The following is a 25,399-nucleotide window of genomic DNA, read 5'->3' on the forward strand; positions in this document are numbered from 1 at the left end:
CACTAAAACATCGGCCTCACAGGGGCTGGCCTCCTGCTAAGATGCCAGTCCGTGCGTTACACACGTCCAATGTACATTCCACTAAAACATCGGCCTCACAGGGGCTGGCCTCCTGCTAAGATGCCAGTCCGTGCGTTACACACGTCCAATGTACATTTCACTACTTTAACGTGCTCCCACACCTACTATCGAGTACTTCCGAGGGCAAATACTGTGATACAGGTTACCACAATTGTCCCCATGTTCAGGCTAAAAGAGATTATGTTACAGTCAAGTACACATAACATCTTTGAAGATAATTTTGAAGCAAATGATTAACTAGCGGGACTTTTCTCTCCTTAATGTTTTGGACACAATTATTACATTTGCTCTCTCTCTTCCTTCTTCACAATATGCTCTATACAGACTGTTTCTACCATCATTAAATCACCATACATGCATATCCGCCCTTTCTTCATTATGGTGCCCTCTTTTCTAGTTGGTTGGCTAACCTGTTAACATTTTTTAGTATCGAACAACATTAACCTCATGACAATGGGCACTAAAACAACTGACATAGAAGAGGAAGCAAATACCTACAACAGGTATAGGCTAGACAATAAGAATAACAGCTCTTCACACAGGACTGGAAATGGGCTGCTAAGTAAAAACCTAAAGAAGACTAAATTCAGCTTTTTAAAAATTTTTTTGGAGAGGTTTTTGCTATAGGGCACGTGCGCTCACCAGACAGACAGAGAGAGACAGAGAGACAAAAAGCGAGAAATCACCCCCAGGGGCGATGGCCACGCCGCAATCCCTTCTCCTCCATTCTCTCACGCGCCTGGTGTGAGTTTTATGCCACTGGGTCCGGGATGCTGGCCCCATAAGTTAGCTTATCTTTGAAGAAAGTAAGAACACTTTTAAGTATTGAAAGTCAGTTAAGGCCAATTCAAAACAAGACAATCATGGAGGGACCTTAAAGACAACAGCAGGGCTTCAGCTCAGTAGGATAAACCCATTACCTTTCATTTTGCATTTAAACGTTGGGAATATGAAACTGTTACCTTATAAACAGACATGAGGGGTAAACAAGAAAGTTAAAGGTAGTTCCTCCCTGGGAAAGATGCTTTCTATTCTTTATCTCTAGTCAACGAAAATAAAGTTAGCATATCTCTAGGGGTTGACTGCCTTCCAAAACAAACACAGGTTTTTTTATAACTTGGCTGAGTTCCTTGTGATAGGTTATTGGTACTGGATTAAGCCACATGACTCAGGTAAAGAATTTTTGTTTTTTTGGTATAGTATACTGATATGATTTTGAGGCCAACATAAAAAAATAATTTAATGAGTCTATTTATTTATTGTAGAATCACTTTTGCATGTGATTATGGGGAACCTGATCTAAATCAGAGGCTTTACATTGACGACAACACTGTCCAGATATTGGTTTCAATAAGGAATTAGTGTCTGTGGGTACTATTACCAGAAACCAGTTAAATCATAAAGATCTGTATTTTCTTCCTCTTTTTATACTATCTTATAACCTGGGAAATTTGGACTGTTTGATGAAAAGACATTTGAGGAAAAAAAGAATCTGTGTTTCAATGGCTCAAAATGCTTTGCAATGAATAATCCAGCCCTCCAAATAACTCTCACAGATGAATTGTGCTTTAGTCCTTGTGCCATTAGGTCTCAGTAAACACAGTTTCATTGCCAGATGCAACACTGATGGCAGCAATCCAACCCTGCCCTCTTCCAGCCATCACCTGCTTGGGAACCAAAACAAACCCCACTGGTTTGGACACACATCTGCAATCTGGTTATGGCTATAAAAGTGTCTTGTCTTCCTTCTTGACAAACATGTGGTACCAGTTTATTAGAAACAGAAATTCAGCATTTCTAAGAACTCAGAATCGGTAGCCCTTTCCCTCAAAAGAAAATGCAAGCTTCTGCTATTCTCCTATTCATCATTTTCCAATTATTCAATAGTTCATTTATTTCAGTAGAGCCAGTCACAAACAGTACAAAAGCTTCCAACCCAGCATTATAACAGTTGCTTTGCAATGCCATAAACTGTTTCATCAGATCTATTCTTACTTGACTCATCACTGGCAAAGGTTTAAGGCTTTGATTTATCTCCTGTATGATTCACTTTGTGATCCTCTAAAGTTGCTAGTTCCTTTTTCTTTCTTAAGCATTTAATACCACTTTCTTAAAATGCATGGCAGAAAAGCAGCTGAAAGATTACACATTCAAAGAATTTTAACTCCAGGGATCAAAATAAGGAGATACATAGTAAAAGGCCTTTCTTTGTCTCTCATCCAGTTTTTTTTTTCTCTCATCCAATTTTAAAGCCAGAAAAGTACTGACACACTAATAGAATTAGATTCTCACGACAGCCTGAGATCAGGTAAGGCTATGAGTTTTGTTTATAGTCATTCATTTGCTAACTGGAAAATTAATTTACACATGATTGTAAATGATTCACATGACTGAAAAATTTTCACAAACTACAAATAATGTGTTTGTGAGATGTACCCTCTATAAAACCATGTGGTTATTGTGTTTTTGAGAAAAGTTTTAGGAGCACAGAGAACATCATTTAGTTTTCAGCTATACCCTAGCACCGAGCCACAGACAAATCAAGCCTTAGCAAGAGCCTTTTGTGCTACTGCAATGATGCTTCTGGTCAAGGTTTCTCCGCTTAGGCTGAGCATCTGCATCTCACACTGGTAACATGGGTGAGCAAGCTTTGAAGGCATAATGCACATACTAAAGGGATAAATATGAAGACAATAAATGGAAAATAAATTATAACAGTAGCTGAACAGTAAAAATTTCTATTTTAACTACAACTAAATAATATATATTTCATTTATTTAATAACAATATATTTCCATCTTGGCAAAAACTACATTAAGAGGCATATTCCCAGCATGATTGTTTTCAGTTCAAGGAGATCAGGGTGAGGCAAAAGCATGGATGGAAGATTTTTTGTTTGTTTGTTTGTTTGTTTAGAAAAGAGTAATTTCCCGGGACCAGCAGATGACGTATTGGTTACATCGTTGGACCCCACATAGTCAACCACGATTCAAGTCCTGGACCCAGCGACCTAAAACTCACACCAGGCACGTGTGTGTGTGTGTGTGTGTGTGTGTCCAAAATCTCAAGAGGACACTGGAGAAGGAACTGTGGTGTGGCCATCCCCAGGGGGTGATTTCTCGCTTTCTATTTCTCTGTTTCTCCAATAAGCACATGTGCCCTATAGCAAAAATATCTCTCTTAAAAGAAAAGAAAGGGAAAAAAACAAAACAAACAAACAAACAAAACAAACAAACAAAAAAACCCAGTAATTTCTCTATCTTTTCAATGTTGAAGAAACCTCTAAACCAGGGTTTCTCAATGACATTTGTAAGGCCGTTCTATGCATTACAGGATGTTAAGCAGTGTGATCTCTACCTTTGCAACTTCCATTGGCACCCAATCCCACTTTACCTCTGTGCCTCATTTTGACAACTTAAAGGGTCTGTAGATCTTTCCAAAGACCCCCTAAGCAGAAATCAGATCCAACTGAGAATTGCTGCTCTGAAATTGATTCTTATTTATTCATTTCTTATGTTGCACAATGCTTGTCTATAGCTAATGGGGTTTAGCTAGTATAACCATAACTTGTTATTTCTTGAAATTTTTGTCTGGCAATATATTTATTACAGAGCTCCCATCTGACACTAGGGAACAAAGACCTTGATGGCTCAAATAAGAATGCTACAATAAAAAAAAAAATGTAGGGACCAGCAGTTAGTGTAATGGCTATGTCGCTGGACTCCCATGTAGCCCACCGGGGTTCGAGTACCGGACCCAGTGGCTTAAACTCACGCCAGGCGCATGTGTGTGCGTGCCCAAGATCCTGAGAGGAGGATGGAGAAGACGGGATTGTGGCGTGGCCATCCCCCCTGGGGGGTGATTTCTCACTTTCTGTCTCTCTCTGTCTTTCTGGCAAGCATTATAGCAAAAACCTCTCCAAAAAAAAAAAAGAAGATTTTTATTCAAAAGTCCAGAGATGAATCTTACCTTCATTTCTAACTATAATTTCTACATTATTTTACTTTTTGAAGTAATAAAAGATATTCAAGTGGGCACTACAATAAAGGTGCAAGAAAGTTCTTACAAAGTTTCCTGTGGATATGTCTATTTTAAAGACTCCTGATGAAATTTCACTTCATGACTGCAAGTCTGGAATGATATTCCCTAGTGTTTTGTTTTGTTTTGTTTTAATTTAATTTTTAACTTACATTTTTTTTTAATAGATTTTTTGCCCAAAGGTGGGTGCATTTGCTGGAGAGAGACAGACAGAAACTGAGAGAGAGAAAGTGAGAAATCACTCCCAAGGGGAGATTGGTTATCTCCCATTCCCTTCTCATTCATTCTTCTCTCAGTATTTTGGGCACACATGCACATGTGCCCAGCATGTCTTTCAGGCCATCAGGTCTGGGATTCAAATGACTGTAACCACCATGCTACTTGCTGGACCCAGGTTTTCCTTTTTAAAGACCAATTAGTTTTGATTGCTTGTTAACCCTGAGTAAACATTACTATGTCTGTATATGTATTTGATGTGAATGCCAATTGAATTCAACTGAAATATTTGTGGAACAACTAACCTGTAGAAAAGTATGCCAAGTCATCAAGTTACATGAGCCTTCTAATAAGTGTAAACTCCTAGTAAGTAGGATAGGCTGTTAATCCTTAAAATATCATCAAGATATGAACAAAATTTGCTTCCTGAGTTTCTTTCTGAGCAGTTCTATTTGTTTGTTTTTTTGTTTTTGAGAGGTTTTCGCTATAAGGCATGTGCGCTCACCAGACAGAGAGAGACATAGAGACAGAAAGCGAGAAATCACCCCCCAGGGGAGATGGTCACGCCGCAATCCCTTCTCCTCCATTCTCCTCTCGGGATCTTGGGCACGCACGCACACGCGCCCAGAGTGAGTTTTAAGCCACCGGGTCCAGGATGCGAACCGTGGTTGACTACGTGGGAGTCCAACGACATAGCCATTACGCTAACCACTAGTTCCCTGAGCAGTTCTATTTGTAAAGATTGATACTTTTGCCCTTTCTTAGACAAAAAAATTTCATAAAACTCACTATATCTTATAATTGTCATATTAATTCACTGTAGCTTTTTGAACAAAAAATGTTTATTTATTTTGAGAGAGAGAGAGAGAGAGAAAGAAAAAGACAGACAAACAGGGATCCCCAACATTGCTTTGTTATGCTTCAATCCTCTCCCAGGAGTCCAGCCAGCTTAGATCAAGGTGTGCCCAGAGTGTTCAAGATGGCCAGAACCCCAGGCCTTCCCGTGTGGCTCTCATAATAACAGTGAGGCCCTATCAACTACAGCACTGTAGCTGGACCGCTGGAACTTTCTTATATATCTAAAGTAGAGAAATAAGATACTGAGCTACTTACAAATAAATTGTCAGAACAATATGTGTTTTATATATAACTAAAAGATTTGCCTCTTTTTTAATGAGATCATAAAACAGAGAGTTCACCCTAAAAGGAATGTTTTCTACATGCCTCATTAGCAATAGGAAAAGCACTCATATGACACCAAAATGCGTCTTATTACCTATCAGACAAGAAGGTACATTCAACTGTGGAATAGATTTCATTTCAGGATAATCAGACTTCCTTTCTCTTTCCTTTTAATAAGTGTCATATAGGTGACCAGCAGTTAGCATAATGGCTATATTGCTGAACTCCCATGTAGTCGACCACAGTTGGAGTCCCGGACCTGAAGGTTTAAACTCATGCAGGGCGCGTGTGCATGCGTGCCCAAGATCCCAAGAGGAGAATGGAGGAGAAAGGATTGCAGCATGGCCATACTCTCTGGGGAGTGATTTCTCGCTTTCTGTCTCTCTGTCTCTCTTTGTCTTTCTGGTGAGTGCACGCGCCCTATAGCAAAAACCTCTCCATAAAAGAAAAAAAAGAATATGTTCTGTCATATAGCATTCCAGAGGATGTTTTCGGTCAGTGTGTTAAATGCCTATTTTGATTCTACATTTCAGGTGTCACTAGGAGAGCTGGTTCCTGGAATTAGGAGACTGCCAGCTGACAGGAGCCCAGCCCACGTGTAGATTGGTGATGCAATACCTCTCTCTCACTCCATCTGCTGCCTTTGCTAGCTGAGGGAGAAAGTCTACTTGCCTACAGGCTTCAAAAAAATATATTTGAAAATGAGGTGATGCAAGTGACCTGATATTCTAATTACATTAAATCCAAACTAATTCTTTTAATCTTAGAAAACACAGGCAATTAAAAATATTGGGTTGTTGGAAAAGTCATGATCAGTTTTACACAGAAAAACATAGAAAAATATAGTTTATAAGATATAAATTTTTTTCTGTGCAAAAATGGTCATGACTTTTCTGACAACCCAATAATAATAAAGTCAGTGGTGCAAAGTTAAAACATATTACCAGGTTACATAAACCATCTGTCTCAATGGAAAATAAGTGATGAGAAATTTCAAGCCATTTGGGGTTATACTGTCCAAATAGAGCAGCCACTAGTCATGTCTTGACTATGAGCACTTGGAACATGCTAGCTAGAATTGAGACGTGCTATAAATGTTAAAATACATGCTGGTTTATGAAGACCTAATATAACAGAAAGAAACAAAAAAAGTGAACTACTTTATTAAGAACTTTTTCATACTGGTTACCTATTATAATAATAATTAGGATATGTTGCATTAAATAAAGTATACTGCTAAAATTGAAAAGGAGCTATTAGAAAATATAAAAGCAGGGGCTGGCAGGTGGTGTGGTGGTTCAGGGCACTTGACTTCCACATGGCCAAATTGCGGTTCGAGTCTGGGACTCAACCTGCAAGTCTGGCAGCTTGCTTTCTCATTTTCCCCTCCTCTCTCTCTCCCTCTCATTCTGTCCCTCTCCGGTCAAATTTAAATAAATAAATGAATAAATAAAGTTCAATACAATAATTCTTAAAAGAAAAAAAGAAAGAAAATGCAAAAGTGTGTATGTGACTCACCTAATATTTCCATTTGATAGCTCTGTGTTAAAACAAGGAGATTTTATGATATCTGATTACAGACCACAAATTCCTTGCCTGAAACTATGAAAAATGTTTACAAAATATATAGTTCAATTTGGCTAATACTTACTGAGGACCTATGCGCTAGACATACTGGTACATAAACTAGAGGATAGATTCTATCCTAGAGGATAAAGAGAGAGATGACTATAGCTAACTGAAAGTATAAATGCACTTTTAAGAATAATATGGGGACCAGAAGATGGTATAGTGGTTACATAGCTGGACTACCAATGGGCTGAGTTCGAGTCCCAGACCCCGTGGCTTGAAACTCATGCCAGGCGTGTGTGTGTGTGTGTATCCAATATCGTGGAAGGAGAGTGGTTGAGAAGGGATTTCAGCATGGCCATCTCCCTTGGGGGATGATTTCTCACTTTCTCTCTCACTTTGTATGTGTTTTTCATTCTCTGGGCCCTAAGGCAACGCCCCTTAAAAAAAAAAAAAAAAGAATACAAGGCAAAGCAATGGTAGCATAGGAATGGAAAACATTTCTTAAGAATTGTAAAGAAATGATCTGTTCAGGAGAACTTGAAGAAATACATAGATTTTGACAGATTGTGATGGGAGGCAATACATAGTTCAGACAAATATCTTTGTAGTATGTTGACTCCATTGATTAAAAGAAAAAAATGTTTCAGAAGGGCAGAATGGTGAGAACAAAAACCTAAAGAAAGAAAAGGTCAAGGGTTTTGAGGTTTCCATAGACAGAGTGGCATACATACGCAAGGTTGAAAATGCAAGCTGGAGCCAAGTAATTGGAGAGGTTGAATGTTCTGTTGGGGAATTTGGACTTTTCTATAGTTGGCAGGAACCATCAATTATTTTCGACTGAGTATCAACAGAATTGGAAATACACAGAGGGAAATTACTAAAGCATGGAAATTCACTGTCTGGGAAGAGCATGCATTATGGCTGGGGGAGAGGAGCCTGAGTAGCATTTATTCCAAGTAAAGGGAATAAAAGTTTGAATGAATCAAGTAATAATAATAATTTAAAAAAGCAATAGTAACAGAAAAAAGGGAAGCATGAGGGTAATCAAAGAAATTAGTCTAGAAGAAAGTAAATGATTATCTGAATTCAGCAGTAGTAGATCAGGAAACAACAGGTTTGCAGATAGAGGTGGAAAACCATTGATAAGGAAGAATAACAGCTCAAAAGGGAGAGGAGGTGATCAAGAGTCCAGGTAGAACATAATCATAAAAAAAAGATAGAAAACAAAGGGATGGTAGAGGTAATATCTATAAATTTACTCAGCAGATATGTACTAAGAGTCCATCAAAGCTAGGTACCAGGCAGCAGAAATGCACAATAGATCATGAGGGGGGATACTGAGAACCAAGGTAACAGAGTCAACCCGATCAACTGCTCTGTGGAAGACGGTTGGTTGTCAACTAGGGATAATTAGGTGCATCTAGAAGCATTAAGATCTCAATTGCTGTTACAGCATGAATAAGAAATGGAACTGATAGGGTTACATGACTTCATATATCAACCTTAGAAAACCCAGATGCAATTACAAGAAAATGCCTAACTTGAAATTTCCCTTTTTAGCATTGGTTGTATTAGTATCATGTGGTCAGAGCCCTGGTGCCAAGAACTTTCTTTGAAGAATTACTACTCAAACTTTCATATTTATGCATGATTGAGGAAGAATATGAAGCTATAAATAATAATAGTAATAAATAAAAAAGATGGGAACTTGACAAATCCACCTTTAAACAAAGAAGTAATTATGTCCAAACCAGGGAACATTTAATATGTAGCACATGGAATACAGATGTGGGGGAAAGCCATAGCATGGAATCCAACAAATTAATTCCATGAAAAAAAGCTCAGAAGCTTTCTCATCAGCAAATCCTGCATTAATGATGTTTCCTGCCTTGGAAGACAAAGACCTCATAATAGTCAACTTTCAACTTTTACAAGGAGAGAGAAATATTAGCAAGTGGTTTACTTCTTGCTCATTTCTTCCTTCCATCCTTTAAAGCATATTTTTTTGCTTAGCTTTGTCCAGTTACACTGACAATTTTTTTTTAAAGCTGGTAAAGAGGGAATACAAAAGAGCTTCACTAACAAAAGGTTAGCCCTGATAAAATTGGCATCAGCCATTAAAAAGAAGCCTTGTTTTATGAACTGACAGGAACTCTAACTGCCTTCCTTTTCTCATCAGTTAGGATTCCTGAGTGTACAGAGATTCTTGTACATTTGTAAAATTATTTTTAATTTTTACAATATATTATAGACTCATGCCGAAAATCCATGTCTGAAGTCAGAAAACGTTGTATTAATAAGTCTTACAACTCATTTAATGTTCTGTTTGAAAATATGTAACACTAGGGAACATATGAGAGACTATGAAAGGGAAAAGAGAAGTGATATTATCACTACCTTCTGGGGATGCCACAGCATGAAATCGATGACTGAACCAGAGGTAGCTCTAACACAGAGCCTGGTTTCATGACTTATGATCTGAATACAGATATCTGCCTTCAATTAAAAATGGGACTCATGGGAACCAGCAGTTAGCATAATGGCAATGTCGCTGGACTCCCATGTAGTTGACCGTGGTTCGAGTCCCGGACCTGGTGGCTTAAAACTCACGCCAGGCGCGTGTGCGTGCATGCCCAAGATCCCGAGAGGAGAAGGGATTGCGGTGTGACCATCCCCCCTGGGGGAGTGATTTCTCACTTTCTGTCTCTGTGTCTCTCTCTGTCTGTCTGGCAAAGTGCACGCACCCTATAGCAAAAATCTCTCTCTCAAAAAAAAATGGGACTCATACAGTAAGTTATAAGATGAAGATAACAAAGAAGAAATGGTAAAAATATGTTTTTCAACAATCATGAAAGCAAGGAGTTAAGGAATATCAGCAAACATTTATGAATGCCTCTGACTTCAGTCATGAAGGAAAACATAAAAGGTAAAAAAAAAAAAAAAAACACATAAAAGCAACAAAAATTGAAAACCAAACATTTGTTAACAAAAAATTCACACTGAATTACTGATCGACAATACCAGAATAGTGTTAAAAATATAAACATGGATTTAAAATACATATAAAATATATCTCTATATAAAAATACCTGCACGTATTATAAGACGGGGTCATGCTATGTTGCAATCCTTCTGCCTTAGCCTCCAGAGTAGCTGGGACGACAGGTGTGCACCACTGCACCCAAAGTTTACGGTAAGCCAGGAGTTGAACCTGGGTCTCCAATGTGGCCTCAACTTGCTGAGCAGCAGCATCTACCAGTGCGTGCTACCACAGTTGGGCCTAAAAAAAAGTCTTTAAACTACAGACCAAAACAGAATGCCGTATTAATCACTTCAGATTTCAACTTCCTGTTAGAGCTACCTAATATATCAGTGGAATTAAATTCTAACTATTGAGAATAAAATAAAACAGTTGATATTAACTCTGTGATAGTTGACTATGCATATTGATTTGATAGAAGTGAGCAGAGACACATCTAGTGAGAAATATACATATTTATAGAAAAATATAAAACCGTGTGCAAGATGCTCTGGCACCCATGAGCCCGAGCACCAACACCACCTTACCTCCCATCTGCATAGTCTGTGTCTGCTCCACCCCACCAGACGTCTGAGTCATCCTCCTCTGCGTCAGCAGAATCCATGTTGTCATTTTCCTCGGCCAGCGGGCAGCACACAAACTCCACTCCTCGGAACTTGTCAATTCCACAGGGCAGCAACATGCCATAATCGTGCAAGTTGGTACTCTTCTCACTGCATGTCTACAAAGGGAAAAGAAAACGGTGAGGGAGGAGATTTTCACTCTAAGAAAATCCCAAACACAATCACAAAGGGACTTCGAGAAGTTTCTGGAAAAAATGGAATTAAAGTACCAGTTTATTTTGGTGCAAAAAAATCCCCCCTGAAATCCACACATACTTTTTTGCATAATACACATTCTATACCAACTTTCTGAAGACCCTACATATATAAGGAACCAATTTTACAAAGGAAAAGATTATATACTTTTAAAATAGATTTACAATGAAGTTTCTGTAGCATAGGCTGCTTCACTATTCTTATTTTTATTAAATTTATTATTTATTTATAAGAACATGACATGGAGCCAGCAAGTTGTATGGTAGTTAAGGGTGGTGGACTCCCATGTGGCCAACCACAGTTTGAGTCCGAGACCTGGTAGCTTGCTTTCTCACTTTCCCTTTCTCTCTCTCTCTCTCTCTGACCCTCTCTTGTTAAATTAAAATAAATAAAATACATAAAGTTAAATAAAATAATTCTTAGGAAAAAAAAGAACATGACATTATACAACAGATGTTTATAAAAGCAACTGGACTGAATACTAGTTGGGAAATAAGATATAGTAGAATGGACACTCATGAACAGATATCAGAGAATCAATGTTTTCTGGCTTGATTAGTGTAACAGGAAGTTACGAAGGTTTCATGTGCTCCAACTCACTCCACCTCTCCTTCGGTATCTTTTTGCTTTCCTAGGAATTACACAATTCTAAACGAACGTAAATCACTGAAAGCATCCACTGCTGACAAAGGAGAGATTAAACATTCAACATATACAGGTAAACAATGAAAAAAATTACAGAATACATTTCGACCTCATGGGTAGGAGAGTCTTTTTGTTTCTCAGTAGCAAAGAATTTTTCTTTTTTAAACTCAGAATAAATAAAAAAAAAAAATAATGAGGCTACCAGATAGGTAGATGAGCTTCAAATTATTGTGTTTGCTTTTTTGAAGCTCAGCAAGCTCCAAAACAAATTTTTATCTAAAGAAAATTTTATTTTACAGTGAATGAGAGCACATCACTTTTTAATAGGCAAAAATAATGCTAAACCTTAAGTGGTATTTTCCACCTAACAGCATGAAGGCTATGATACGATGGTTAGGTTGAGCTAAATCAGATTTCTCGACCTCAGCACTATGGACACTTTGTGGCTGGATAACTCAGGGGTGGTGGCTGTCCTGTTCAATACAGGATGTTTATCAGAATCCCTGGCCTCTAATCACCAGATCCCATTAGTGTGTCCTCATTCAGTGTGACAACCAAAAGTCTCCAGACATAGGCATGTGTGCCCAGGGAGGCATAGGGGAGCAAAACCAATTCTAGGGGAGAACTATGGAGCTAGGTAAGAGCCTAATTTTAGGAAAATAATCTCCTCACAAATAATTTCTAATATGTTTATTAGAAAAACATTATTTATGAGGGACAGAGCAGTTTTGAAGGTAGTAATAACACAAGTAATATTGTATGCTAATTATCTTATAACCAAAAGAAAACAGCTAAGGTTTGGTAGAAAATGAAGGTGGCACCATGGCCTAGCCAATATAAAACTAGACAGCCCAACTTAGAAAATGAATTCTAACTCTAGCTTTCATAATGATATTAGAGAAGTTGCTTCCTGCTCTACCAATGGACTCACCAATAAATAACAGGGAAAAGATTATAAAACTTTTGTACATGATAAAAGAAAATAATAGGTTGAAAGAAAACTTGATTGGTAAATTTAGAGATACAAGCACTAAAGATTATGGTTTTATTTTAATTTACAAAACATGGCACACGCACATGATGAACCTAACTACACAGGCTCTATTTTTGATTCCTTAAAACTATTCATGAATAAGAGAAGCTCTGCATGTGTGGGAGAAGGGGCTTCTGGGAGTTCTCTGTACTTCCTGTTCAACTTCACAGTGAACCTAAAACTGCTCTAAAATATAAGTCTATTTTTGAAAAGCTTATGAATAGCTGTTTATTTCTTTTTTAAAAGAAGAACTTATTTATCACACAGCTGTTGCCTCAAAATATCTTCTAAAATGTCCTTAAATACATCCTCAGGAAATCTTCACTTTGCAGAAAAAGAAGGAATTTATAGGCTGGTACCTCTTTGGCCACAGTGTGCCAGTGAAGGTGGGTTTCACAAACATCCATCCTCTCCTGGTGTAAGAATTTGCACTTGTCAGGCACGAGAAGGGCATCGCTTACAAACTCACCAACTGAAACAAAGGAAAACCACGTCAGGTCATTCTGTCTGCATTACAACAGACTTACCACACAGACGGCATCCAGGCAAGATGGGTTCAACCACTGTGCTGAAGTTACAACTTCTCTGGGCCCAGGCAGTCCCGGACTCTCCAGTACCCCTTACAGAGTCGAGTCTGACCCCTGTAAGCAACTCAGTTCCCCGCCACATCAACCTTGGCAGTTATAGTTTCTACATGGTACAAGTGAGTTTTGTTTTAATTAATCTGAATTTGCAATTTCAAATTTAATCATATAAATGCTGCTTGACTCATGAATCAATTACCATTCAAGTACAAAAGGAGGAAAACACAAAGACTGACGTTATCTAGGCAATTATGTGGGCAGAATCAATATAAACCATTGCCTCCTCTCCTTCTTGAACATATTAATCTGCTTGTAGCTGATAGAAATGCATGCTTCTACTTCCTAAGCAAAAATAGGATGAAATAAACAAAAATCACATGTACATATGTGTATAATATATGCACATCTATGAGAGAAAGAGATTGGTTCAATTAAATCAAAAATACTGCTCCTTCGAACCAGCCTCAATGGTGCAGTGGTTAACACAACAGTTAGCAATGCTGAGGGTAAGGGTCCTGGGTTCACATCCAGAGATCTCCATGTATGTACATGCCAGATGTGTGCCCGTGTGTCTCTGATCTTGACTGGCTAAGACTAGCAGTGGATTGTGATATGAGGACCCTTATGGGGATCTCTCTCTCTCTCTCTCTCTCTGTCTTTCTCTCTCTCTCAAAAAAAGAATGGACTAAAAAAATTTTTCCTTAGAATTTTGCTATATTTTTAAAGAAGAACATAAATCAATTATTTCTAGGTATTACTGGTAGTGCAGATATAAAAATATTACATAAAGTCCTATGTAACTTGCAGTCTAATTAGGGCAAAAGATAATGACAATATAATACGTAAGCAGTAAGTTCAATTTTTGCTGTGTTCACTGTAGTATCCCCCAACTTTTAGCAGATTGTACACACTATAGGCAATAAATATGTATTGGGTTGTCAGAAAAGTCATGATGTATTTTTCTCTGTTTTTCTATGCAAAAATGTGTCATGACTTTTCCCGTGACCTAATACTGATGAATGAGCAAGGTAAATGTTATGTCATCAAGTGTAGTTCCTTAAATGCTGTAATAGAAATAAAGAAATTGCCAGGCCAACATAGTCAGTGACCTAATCTGCTTGGCTGCATTGGGAATGACCTCAAAACAGATATAACACTGAAGTTGAATCTGGCTGAGCAGCAGGATAGCATGAAGGAAATGAATGGAAGTTCCGTGACATAAAAACAGTGTCTATTTGGTTTACCAATCCCTGGCCCAATTCTGGCAAACATGCCTGTATTTAATGAATGGATGGGTGGAAGGATGGAAAGACAGAAGGATAGACAGATGAATACAAGAACAGATGGATGAGTGGAAGGATAGAGGGATGATGGATGGCAGGTAAAAAAAAAAAGTAAAACTTTAAAATGAGAGATCCTTCTGCATAAACAAAGACTGAAAAAATAAAGGCAAAACATATTTGTAGAAGATGCAGAAGTTGTAAGCTGGAACAGAAGTAAACAAGATTGGGGCAATACAATGGACTCCAACTTTATTGGGTGTATAGTTTCGGACATCATTTAGGAGGGAACATAGAGCAAAGATGTTTTAGACTGGAATGACATGTGCAAGTTTGTTTTCTTGATAAACTCTCTAATCAAGTAAAGAACTGATCGGTAATGCCAGGCAGGAAAGTCACCCAACAAGCTGCTGCAATCGCCCAGGCAAGACAGGCAAGAACAGATGTAAGCCCACAGACACAATTAGCCAAGAAACACAGCTTGTCCGCACACGAGCAAAGACAGGATTTCTTTTTCTTTCACAGCATGCTACATGACATTTTCTGAAATGTAACATAAAGAGTGGTAAAGGCCCTAAGAAGAGGGAAAAAACAATCTTCATTCCCTTTATATAAAAGGGTTTTTTTTAAAAAAAATCTTTCTGTTAAGGCATTTAAACATCAGTCTGTTTCTAGTTGAAACATGAAAGATGTCTCATAATATTTAAATCCTTATTTTAATAAGTAATATTTCGATAAAAATCTAAGCATATCAAGGGAGAAAAAGCCTTACATCTTCTTGCTAAAATCTTGAAAATGCCTGAAGATGTCCACAGCATTATAGTGTGTGTTACTGGGAATTCAAAGAACTATGAAACACGGTACTCCTGATTGCGGGTAGCAGTTGGCGGGGAAAAAAACACTGGAAACTGGGCATCTACTCCACAGCAGCAACTGATGCGACAGGTGTATCACCTCTCTCGGTTCCTCAGAGACAGATGACATAGCTCTTATAAACCCCACTTCCCAGGTGACAAATCCCTGCCAAGAAACCTGTCTCAGGCCACCTGCACCTCAGGAGATCATAATCTAGCCCCAGAGGAATACTTTGAGGTATAAATTATAAGGAAAGTAACATAATAATACAAATGATGTTACATTTTTCTTTTACAAAGAATGATACCAAGCAAAACAAAACAAAACAAAAAAAACAAACGTAATCCCAGAAGAACTAGAGATCATAAAGTAAAAGCAATCTCATTCAAAACTAGCACATCTTTCTCAAACTTTTCAGGGTTTCCCAAGTCAGGAAACCAATCCTAGCTGCTAGGAAGAACAGCTGATACCTGAGGCACTCCAACTTCCAAAGCTACACAACACCCAAAGTGGCCAACAGCCTGATAGAGTTCACCTCATTTGTTAGCTCTGGTCAGCCATATTTGAAATGTCTGAAATACTAAGAAATGTTTTTCTATTTTTCAAGCAGTTATTGGAAAAGCTAAATGCCTGGCCCAAAGCTAATGAAATCAGCCTGAGGTACAATCAGGAAGCAGATATCACATGCTGTCAATCTTCACCTGAAATAGTTCTTAAGGTACAAAATGGATAGCAAGTGACAACAAAACCAAATACATGTTGTTTCACTCATCCTTAGTCAATCAGCTGAGGAGTGAACGGTACTTACTTCAGTAACATATAATGCTCATTGAAAAGACATGAACTACATCAGTCATACTAAAATAATTAGTGATGTTTATGAAAGTATATTAATTTTTAAAAATGGTAACACTTCATTTAATACTGGAAAGACAGTCTTGAGCTTCTAATGTTACACATGGCTAAGAAATACATAGCTCGCAAAATAAGAATGCCTTTTTTTTAAAGGATTAATAGTGGTTATTTAATAAGCCCTCAGGACTGATAATAAAATAGAAAACTCATTGTTCTCTACCATTAAAATGAAATTTAGCAATGGACAGCACTGTTTATCTTCCAAATTCATGAAATACACCAGAATGCTACACATCAGAAATTTTAAGCAATTAAATCACACAATCTGTGAAGAAAAAACAGTAAATAATAATAATAATGCCTTTTTCACAAACTGGCCTAGTTTAGCAAGATTTATTTTTCATAATTTTGTAATAATGACTCTGTGTAAAAATGGGGGATTATGGGTCCTTGGGACCTTTTGCTCAATTTTGATAAAAACTTAAAAATCTAAAAAAGAAAATAAGGTTATTAATAGAAAAAAAATCTGACAAGGGTTTTTCAGAAAGTTCATGGAAATGCATTTAATGGGAACACCAGGCAGATTTATATTTTTGTGTGCCATTCTTGATTTTAGCCTTTTTAAAATTGTAAAGCCAACGCATGACCAAATCACTGACTTAACCATGTTTTAACCTCTCTCCGATTTTGTTTTGTTTTTGCTTTTTTGAGGACATTTCCTTTTCCTTTTTTTTTATTTTTAATGCATTTCTCTTTTTATTTTAAGAAAAAGTTTCCATGTTTTTTTCCCCTGAAACATTTTTTAAATTAACTTACATGCATTCCCTAAGCACCATCATAGCACACAAAATGTGATTTCCCATCCAGAATATACTGCATGTGGCTTACTCATGCATGTTATCATCAATAGTTTTCCATTCCTACTTTCATACACACACATATATTTTTTTAATTATTATTTATTTATTATCATCATAATCTTGTTTATATTGAGGACTTATTTCTTCATGCACAGTATGGTCTTACAAGAACTCAGTGAGTGAGTAAAAGTTTCCTATCTCTTTCTTATGAGCTATTGTTATGTACAATTTTACCTGTCTCTAACTGGACCAATGATACCATAGATCCTTTCAGATTATAACCTTTTATCTCCCACAGTCCTCTACATGGAAATTATAAATTCATCTTACATTGACCATGTTAAGATTATCTGTGTTTTGAGAATCCATAGTCATTAATTGACAAGACTTTTTGTTGTCTGATTTTTAATCAATTTGCTTTTCTTTAGAACTGTATTTCACAGTAAAGAACATCATGGACAATTCAGTTTCAGTTTTGAATGTTCACAACATAGTATGCGAAATGTTGAAGGTGGTGAGTATGTTTATACCCTTGATTTGTTTATTATATACTGTACACATGGTTTTGAAGAACATCCAGGGGGCCAGCAGGTAGTGTAGTGGTTAAAGCGCTGGGCTCCCACATGGCAAACCAAGGTTTGAGTCCTGGACCTGGTGCTTGAAACTCATGCTGAGCATGTGTGTGTGCATGCTCAAAATCTCAACAGGAGAATGGAGAAGGGATTGTGGTGGGGTGATCTGCTCTGGGGAGTGATTTCTCACTTTCTCTTTCTCTGTGTTTTAGTGAGTTCATGTGCCCTATAACAAAAATTTCTCTCTCAAAAAAAAAAAAACACCAAAATTAGAAAAGGAAATAAGATGATAGCAGACTGTAATAAAATATTTGCAAACACATACATGATATATTCAAAATATATAAAGAATTCTCAGAACTCAATAATATGAAGATAGACAAACAAATCAAATGTGGCCAAACACATGAACAGATATTATGCTAAAGATGATAGATATACAAATGGCTAAAAAGAACATGAAAAGTTGGAATCTGATATATGGTGCTGGGCAAGAGAGGGGCTGCCTTCTGGATTCCTACTTTCATACACACACATATATTTTTTTAATTATTATTTATTTATTATCATCATAATCTTGTTTATATTGAGGACTTATTTCTTCATGCACAGTATGGTCTTACAAGAACTCAGTGAGTGAGTAAAAGTTTCCTATCTCTTTCTTATGAGCTATTGTTATGTACAATTTTACCTGTCTCTAACTGGACCAATGATACCATAGATCCTTTCAGATTATAACCTTTTATCTCCCACAGTCCTCTACATGGAAATTATAAATTCATCTTACATTGACCATGTTAAGATTATCTGTGTTTTGAGAATCCATAGTCATTAATTGACAAGACTTTTTGTTGTCTGATTTTTAATCAATTTGCTTTTCTTTAGAACTGTATTTCACAGTAAAGAACATCATGGACAATTCAGTTTCAGTTTTGAATGTTCACAACATAGTATGCGAAATGTTGAAGGTGGTGAGTATGTTTATACCCTTGATTTGTTTATTATATACTGTACACATGGTTTTGAAGAACATCCAGGGGGCCAGCAGGTAGTGTAGTGGTTAAAGCGCTGGGCTCCCACATGGCAAACCAAGGTTTGAGTCCTGGACCTGGTGCTTGAAACTCATGCTGAGCATGTGTGTGTGCATGCTCAAAATCTCAACAGGAGAATGGAGAAGGGATTGTGGTGGGGTGATCTGCTCTGGGGAGTGATTTCTCACTTTCTCTTTCTCTGTGTTTTAGTGAGTTCATGTGCCCTATAACAAAAATTTCTCTCTCAAAAAAAAAAAGGGCCATCTTGTTCTATGAAGATTTGCAACAATTAAATGCAAAAAAAGGAGACCATTCTGTCCTATAAAGATGTGTAATGATTAAACATAAATCATAAATTACAATAAAAATAAACAATAAATAAGTAAATAAATATAAAATGGTCCATTTGTTTTGAAGTAAAAATAAGAAATTTTGCATCAAAATCAACTCATACTTTTATTCCACCTCTGTGCAAACTTTTTCAGAGCCCAGGGTATATGAATGTGTGTGTGTGAATTGCCATATAAAACCATGTGTATTTTTATTTTCAAAACAATCCTGTTTATCCAAGTATAAAGAAATCTTAGCAGAATTCAGATGCAAAAAATCAAAGACCAATCTATGTAATATCATAATGAGAAACCATGTTCCTGTTTAAACTAAACTTTAGAAAATTTGGCCCCAACCATTTAATTCAGGGACAAATTCATCACTACACATCGTACATGTTTCTTTTATCTAGTCTTTAAATTCTATTCATTCAATTCATGGGTGAGAGAAGGAGAAAGAAGAAGAGAGAGAGCATCTCTGATACAGTCTTGACACTGCCATCTACACTCAGCCCCAAATTATGGGCATGTGGGTGCCCAACATACTCAGGGAGTCCTCCAGAGTGAGCCTGGAACCGTCCCATGGGAGTCGATCTTGCGGTGCTGAATTCTACTACTGAGCCATTCTCTGGCTCCATGTTTATTTGATTACCATACAACCTGCTTTGTGTGTAAACAATACACTATTTATATGCAAAACACGCATGTGTACATGTACGTGTGATGTAATTCCAATTGCAAAGGAGTTTTCAAAGCTAATGAATAAAATCTGGGTTTGGCTTCTTGGCTATAAAGTCTCGTCAAGGCAAACTGATGCCAAATTCAGTAGAGACTTCACAGGCCTCAATCCCTTAGTTCTTCGATGGTCTTTGACAGGACTGTCCAGCTTAAATGATGTCATTCTGCAGATGGGAAGAAGGAGCCCACGTCAAGAAGCTTGTCCACAGAGCCAACTGGCAGTAGAACTGGGCTGAAAATCTCCATCCGGTCACTCCATCCAAGAACAGTAACTCAACTCACTCATTTAAACAGGTCAAAATGGCTTTCTTGGCCAATGTCCTTTGGCTTTTAAAAAAGCACATTCACTATGAGACTATGTAATACTTAATCTACAATATGGTCCATCTGACAATACAACTAGACTTAAAATTAGCTAGCAAGACATATAAAATAGTTATAGCATTCAGCTGCATAGAATAGAGCATATGTTGAACAGTGGCTTAAGCATACTTTTGGGGTGATATTTGGACTAGCTGTAGCTCACACCAGTCTCTGTTGCTCTGTAGACTGAGGCCACATGGGTGGCCAGGGTTTGATTCCTGGCCCACCCTAAAAAGCCAGGTGTGATGATGTGCCTGTAATTCCAGCTATTTGGGAGGCTGAAGCAGTGGAATGTTACATGATGAGATCCTGTCAAAAATACTTACCTCTGTGTTTCTCCCTTTTCTCCCCCTCTCTTTCCCATAATGAGGGGGAAAGAAGTTAAAGATGATTCACTAAGGAGGTGGGGGTATGTTCTGGCAAAAAAAAAGTTACTGAGAAATGGCAAAATTAGTGTCCTTGTGGTATGGGCTCAGGTCTAGATTGCAAAGTTAAGAGGTTGATAAATCTAGATTTGATTGTTTTGAAAATCAATATCAATTGCTTTGATAATTGCATCCTTCCCCGATGTCCTCAAAACCAGGCAGTGAAGCAGCTACCTTTATCTCACTTTATAGGAGGGGATGAGACTGAGAGCCCAGGTCATACACGAAGTAAATGGCAGAACTGGAAATGAGTTAACATTCATACAGCACTCAACTCAGTGCCTAGAACAAGGTTTTCAATAAATTATCACTATTACCCCCCCTTCCAGTAGCCATTTATCAACCACCACTATTTCTCATGTTAATAATAACCACAGTAGGGACCGGCAGGTGGCATGGTGGTTAAGGGCACTGGACTCCCACATGGACGACCATGGTTTGAGTCCTGGACCCGGCAGCTTACTTTCTCACTTTCTCTCTCTCTCTCTCTTTCTCTCTCTGGCTCTCTAGCTCTCACTCTCATTCTTTCCCACTCTGGTCAAATTCAAAAATAAGCAAATAAATAAAGTTAAATAAAAAATCATTTAAAAAATAATAAACACAGTAAAAAGAACATTTATAGCTACTCTTCATTTACTAACCAATTACTATGCACCTACTAGAAGCAATGGCTTTATTTTGATTACATTATCACTATCCATAGGTGAAATTGTACTATTTTATAACTGTGTATTGCTTATGATATGATAAATAAATAAGGTCTGTCAACAAAATGGGATCAAGTCCCTATGATTATAGAAGTGGGCAATCAGAGGGACCAGCCGTTGGCATAATGGCTATGTCAATGGACTCCCATGTAATCAACTGCAGTTCGAGTCCCAGACCTGGTGACTTAAACTCATGCCGGGCATGTGTGTGTGCATGCCCAAGATCCCCAGAAGAGAATAGAGGAAAAGGAATTGAGGCGTGGCCATCCTCCCAAGGGGGTGATTTCTCACTTTCTGTCTCTCTGTCTGTCTCTGTTTTTCTGGTCGGCGCACATGCCCTATAGCAAAAACCTCTCACCAAAAGAAAAAAAAAAAAAAAGTGAGCAATCAGAGTGATCAACACTTCCAGATTTTACATTGGGCACAGTCTTGGCTGTGAGACCAGTTATCCTAAATCCCCCTGCCAGCTACTGTTCTTCAAACACTAACCTTTCACTGAATATTTTCTACTTGTTATTAGCATTAAGGATACACGAAGACCAGCAGATGGCATAATGGTTATGTCACTGGACTCTCACGTAGTCCACCACAGTTCGAGTACTGGACCTGGTGGCTTAAAACTCATGCCGGCTGCATGTGTGTGCCATGCCCAAAATCCCAAGAGGAGAATGGAGGAGAAGGGACTGCAGTGTGGCCGTTTCCTCTGAAGTGTGATTTCTTGCTTTTTGTCTCTCTGTCTTTCTCTGTGTCTCTGTGAGTGCACACACCCTATAGCAAAAAATCTCTCTTTCAAAAAAAATAAAAAAGATACATGAGCCAGTCTGTAGTGTGGTGGTTAAGGCCATTAACCACATGGCTGACACTGCAGTTCAAGTTCTGGACCAGTGGCTTGAAAAATATGGGGAGTGCATGTGTATAAATGCCAAAAATTCTGAAAGGAGGAAAGAAATGGAGAAGGGATTATGGTGTGATCATTCCTCGTGGGAGATGCTTTCTCACTTTCCCTCTCTTTCTCATTCTTTTTCTGGCAACTGCATGTGCCTTCTTGTAAAACTTGAAAAAGAAAAAGGAAAAGAAAAGCAGGAGTGAACAAAAGAGTTGGAACAAAATAAAATTCTAGTGGTAAATAATTGATAAAGAAAATAGATAAAACTGAGTGTCCGTTTGATGGGTATAAATGTCATGGAGTGCCAGCCCCATGTCCTAGTGGTTAAAGAAGCTAGATTCCATAAGGCCAACATTGTGGTTCAAATCCCAGCCCTGTTAACAAGGATTTATGCCTTTTTATTGCCTTTTTCTGACAGCTAAGAAGTCTTAACAGCAAAGATATTCCAGCAGTAGCGAGCATACCAAGATCTTGGTTTTAATACTATTCTCCAATGAAAGGAACAATAGCTGATTCTAGCACTAGGGTAGAACACAAACAAGATGGGCCTTGTACGGAGCATTTTCTGAAGAGGGAAAAAAACAGGAGCGGGAATGTCAAATGAACATAAGAACCAAATAGAAGACCTTCCAACAGCTAATGCTGAAATAGTGTGAGCGGTTAATGTATGTATAGATATACACACACATACACACACACACACACACACATATATATATATATATATATATAGTTGAATTAGTTTATAAATCAAAGTATAAAATAAATATCCATGAATCCAAATGTTTGGATAAATGAGAGAAAAAGACAAATCTTCTGTGGAGAAGCATTCCAAAAAATACACAAAAATACTCTGCATTCATGAAGGTAAGGCATAATTGTAATTCTCCACTTCATTGTAGGTTGCACATAGAGACTTCCTTCTCAAGAGTATGGTTTGCAAGGGGAGAAAAGAATAGCTTTCAAATGGGAAGATGCAACCAACACTACCTCAGCTTGGTGACCAAGGCCGACAACCACGGTGATGTAGCACGTTGATAATGTGCACCCTTGACAGGACACCGTGTAATGGGCACTTTACTTCTCTAATCTTGCTGCTTGAAACCAATAACCCCTGCTAAAAAGTATCGAAAAAGGTTTCCATAAACAAATTACAACCTCATTTAGAAGGCTGCTTTTTTGGTTGGTTGCTGGGTTATAGCCAATCACGGCAGCTAGGGTTCAGTCAATCACTGGAATTCTGCCTTTTAAACTATGTTAATGCAGCCAAATTTCAGAATGTAACCCACCCAGTGTTTCTCTACCTCAATCCCTTACTTTTGATTTTTGGATGTAACTTTCTCTTTCTGTAGTTTAAAATACTAAGTGAATATGAGGCTACCTGGAGTTCGAAACTTGTTCCAGGAAAACTTCCCAATTTGAATCGTGTTTATATTTGCTCAAATTAAATTCCACTAAATTAAATGGTCTACGGGTTTTTTTTCCCTTTTCTTTTCTTTTAACACCCTCAAACATAAGAAAATTCCAACAGAGGAGCAGACTACAAAAGACTTGACCACGGGAGCAGGCAGGTGGCATGGCAGTTGAAACGCTGGAGTCCCAGACCTGGCGGTTTGCCTTCTCATTTTCCTTCTCTCCTTGTCTCTCTTCAGTCAAATTTAAAAAATAAAATGATAATGAACAAAATTAATTAATACTTGAAAAAAAAATACTTGACCAGTGCTTCTCAAAACTGTCAGGGCCATTAAAAACAAGCAGACTATCAAATACTTTCTCTGCCAAGGTGATGTGCCCTATTAGCTTAAGATGTGTAAGCAGGGTAAACTGGGTGCTCAGTTCATGAAAACCAACTAATCTCTCAATTTTCCAGTAAATCTGAAACTTATTTTTTTTTAATTTTTACATTTTTTAAATTTCATTTTCTTTGATGCATTCAATCATATTATTTAGCTTACAAAGTGAATATTTCAACGGGTTGATAAAAACTGTAAAATAGTTGATTAAACTATAAAATACCTTCAACAGATAAAAAGTCTTTAAAATTTTGTTAAAGCCTCCACATAAAATGTTATAAGTATGTACCTATTTGCTTCTCACTAACAGTCTAGCCTTTAAAAGGATGTCTGTGAAATCACCACAGCAGAAACAGAATGAGGCTTAAAAAGACCTTACTAACTCAGGTTTCTCATCTATGGCAGCTTCCTCACTAACCAATCTGAAATCAGTTGTTATCTACGGCTTTTTCTGTTGCCTCTTCTAGCTACGTTAATTATTACATATGATTTGATCAATAATTAGCCTTATCTGTGTAATAATTGCAATCCCAATCAAAAGAGGGGATTATGAAAATATTAGTTGTTAAATCTCCCCACATTCGGGGTTTTCCATCTTGCATGTGTTTCAGACTCTCGTGTGTGATGCCTGGCCAGAGAGCAAGCAGACTCGACTTCTTTCTACCCCCATCACTGAGATCTGACTTGTGTGCTCTGGGATGGGCCTGAAAATGGAACTCCTCAGAGGAGTACTAATTCGGGTGGCTCATAGCCCACACTTTGAGAAATGATTTAGAGAGGGGCTCCTCAAGTTTAAACCTGTACCTGAGTTACCTGGGGAGCTTGTTAAAATTCAAGTTTTGATTGGACAAGCTTAGGTGGGCCTGAGCTGCTTTTCTAACAAGCTCCCAAGTGATGCAATTCAGCTACAGCTGCAGGTAGCCTGGGTCTACTTAACATAATCCATTATAACTAATCGCATTAAGGGTTCTTCCCCTTAAGTTATAGGTTATTGTATTACAAAACTCTTTAAAATGATTTGTCCTTTCTTCTCATTTTTAATTGTGGTCAAATACACATAACAGGAAATTTATCATCTTGACCATTTTTAAGTTTATGGGGGAGGAGTCTTCAAAAGTTTGTGAAAAACAAATGTGTATTACGAACATGTACATTACGAACTTTTTGAAGTCCTCTCATACAATTCGGTAATGCTAAACATACTCGCAGTGTTGCCCAGCCACTCTCATCAACGTGCAGAACTTTTCATCTTAAAAACTAAAACTCTACTCATTAAACAATAATTCCCCATTCCTCCCTCTGTCCAGTACCTTGCAACCACCATTTTTTCCCTCAATTTCTAGAGTATACACGTGCTAGCCAGATACTGGGGGGTGGGGGGAATGGAAGTGGTGAGGAAGAAAGCACCCACCACTATGAGGCCTGATTAGGCCACAAGGCTTCCCTTCCTCCATCCTGTTGGGATGTATAAATGGAAACAGACAATTTTCTTCTTT

At 37.7% G+C, this 25,399-nt stretch overlaps 1 protein-coding gene across 6 annotated transcripts in view; it reads right to left on the reverse strand.

Moving 5' to 3' along the window:
- The window catches only part of APP (amyloid beta precursor protein), a 235,378-nt gene that overhangs the window by 156,343 nt on the left and 53,636 nt on the right, over window positions 1-25,399 (reverse strand). For all 6 annotated transcript variants that reach the window (XM_006157706.2, XM_006157705.2, XM_006157701.2 and 3 more), the window contains exons 3-4: window positions 12,985-13,097; window positions 10,657-10,850 (exon numbers count right to left, since the gene is read on the reverse strand). In XM_006157706.2, the coding sequence (XP_006157768.1) occupies window positions 10,657-10,850; window positions 12,985-13,097 (307 nt within the window). The remainder of the gene's footprint in view (window positions 1-10,656; window positions 10,851-12,984; window positions 13,098-25,399) is intronic.

Source organism: Tupaia chinensis, unplaced genomic scaffold (assembly GCF_000334495.1).
Source record: "Tupaia chinensis unplaced genomic scaffold, TupChi_1.0 Scaffold000557_1, whole genome shotgun sequence".
NCBI lineage: Eukaryota > Metazoa > Chordata > Mammalia > Scandentia > Tupaiidae > Tupaia > Tupaia belangeri.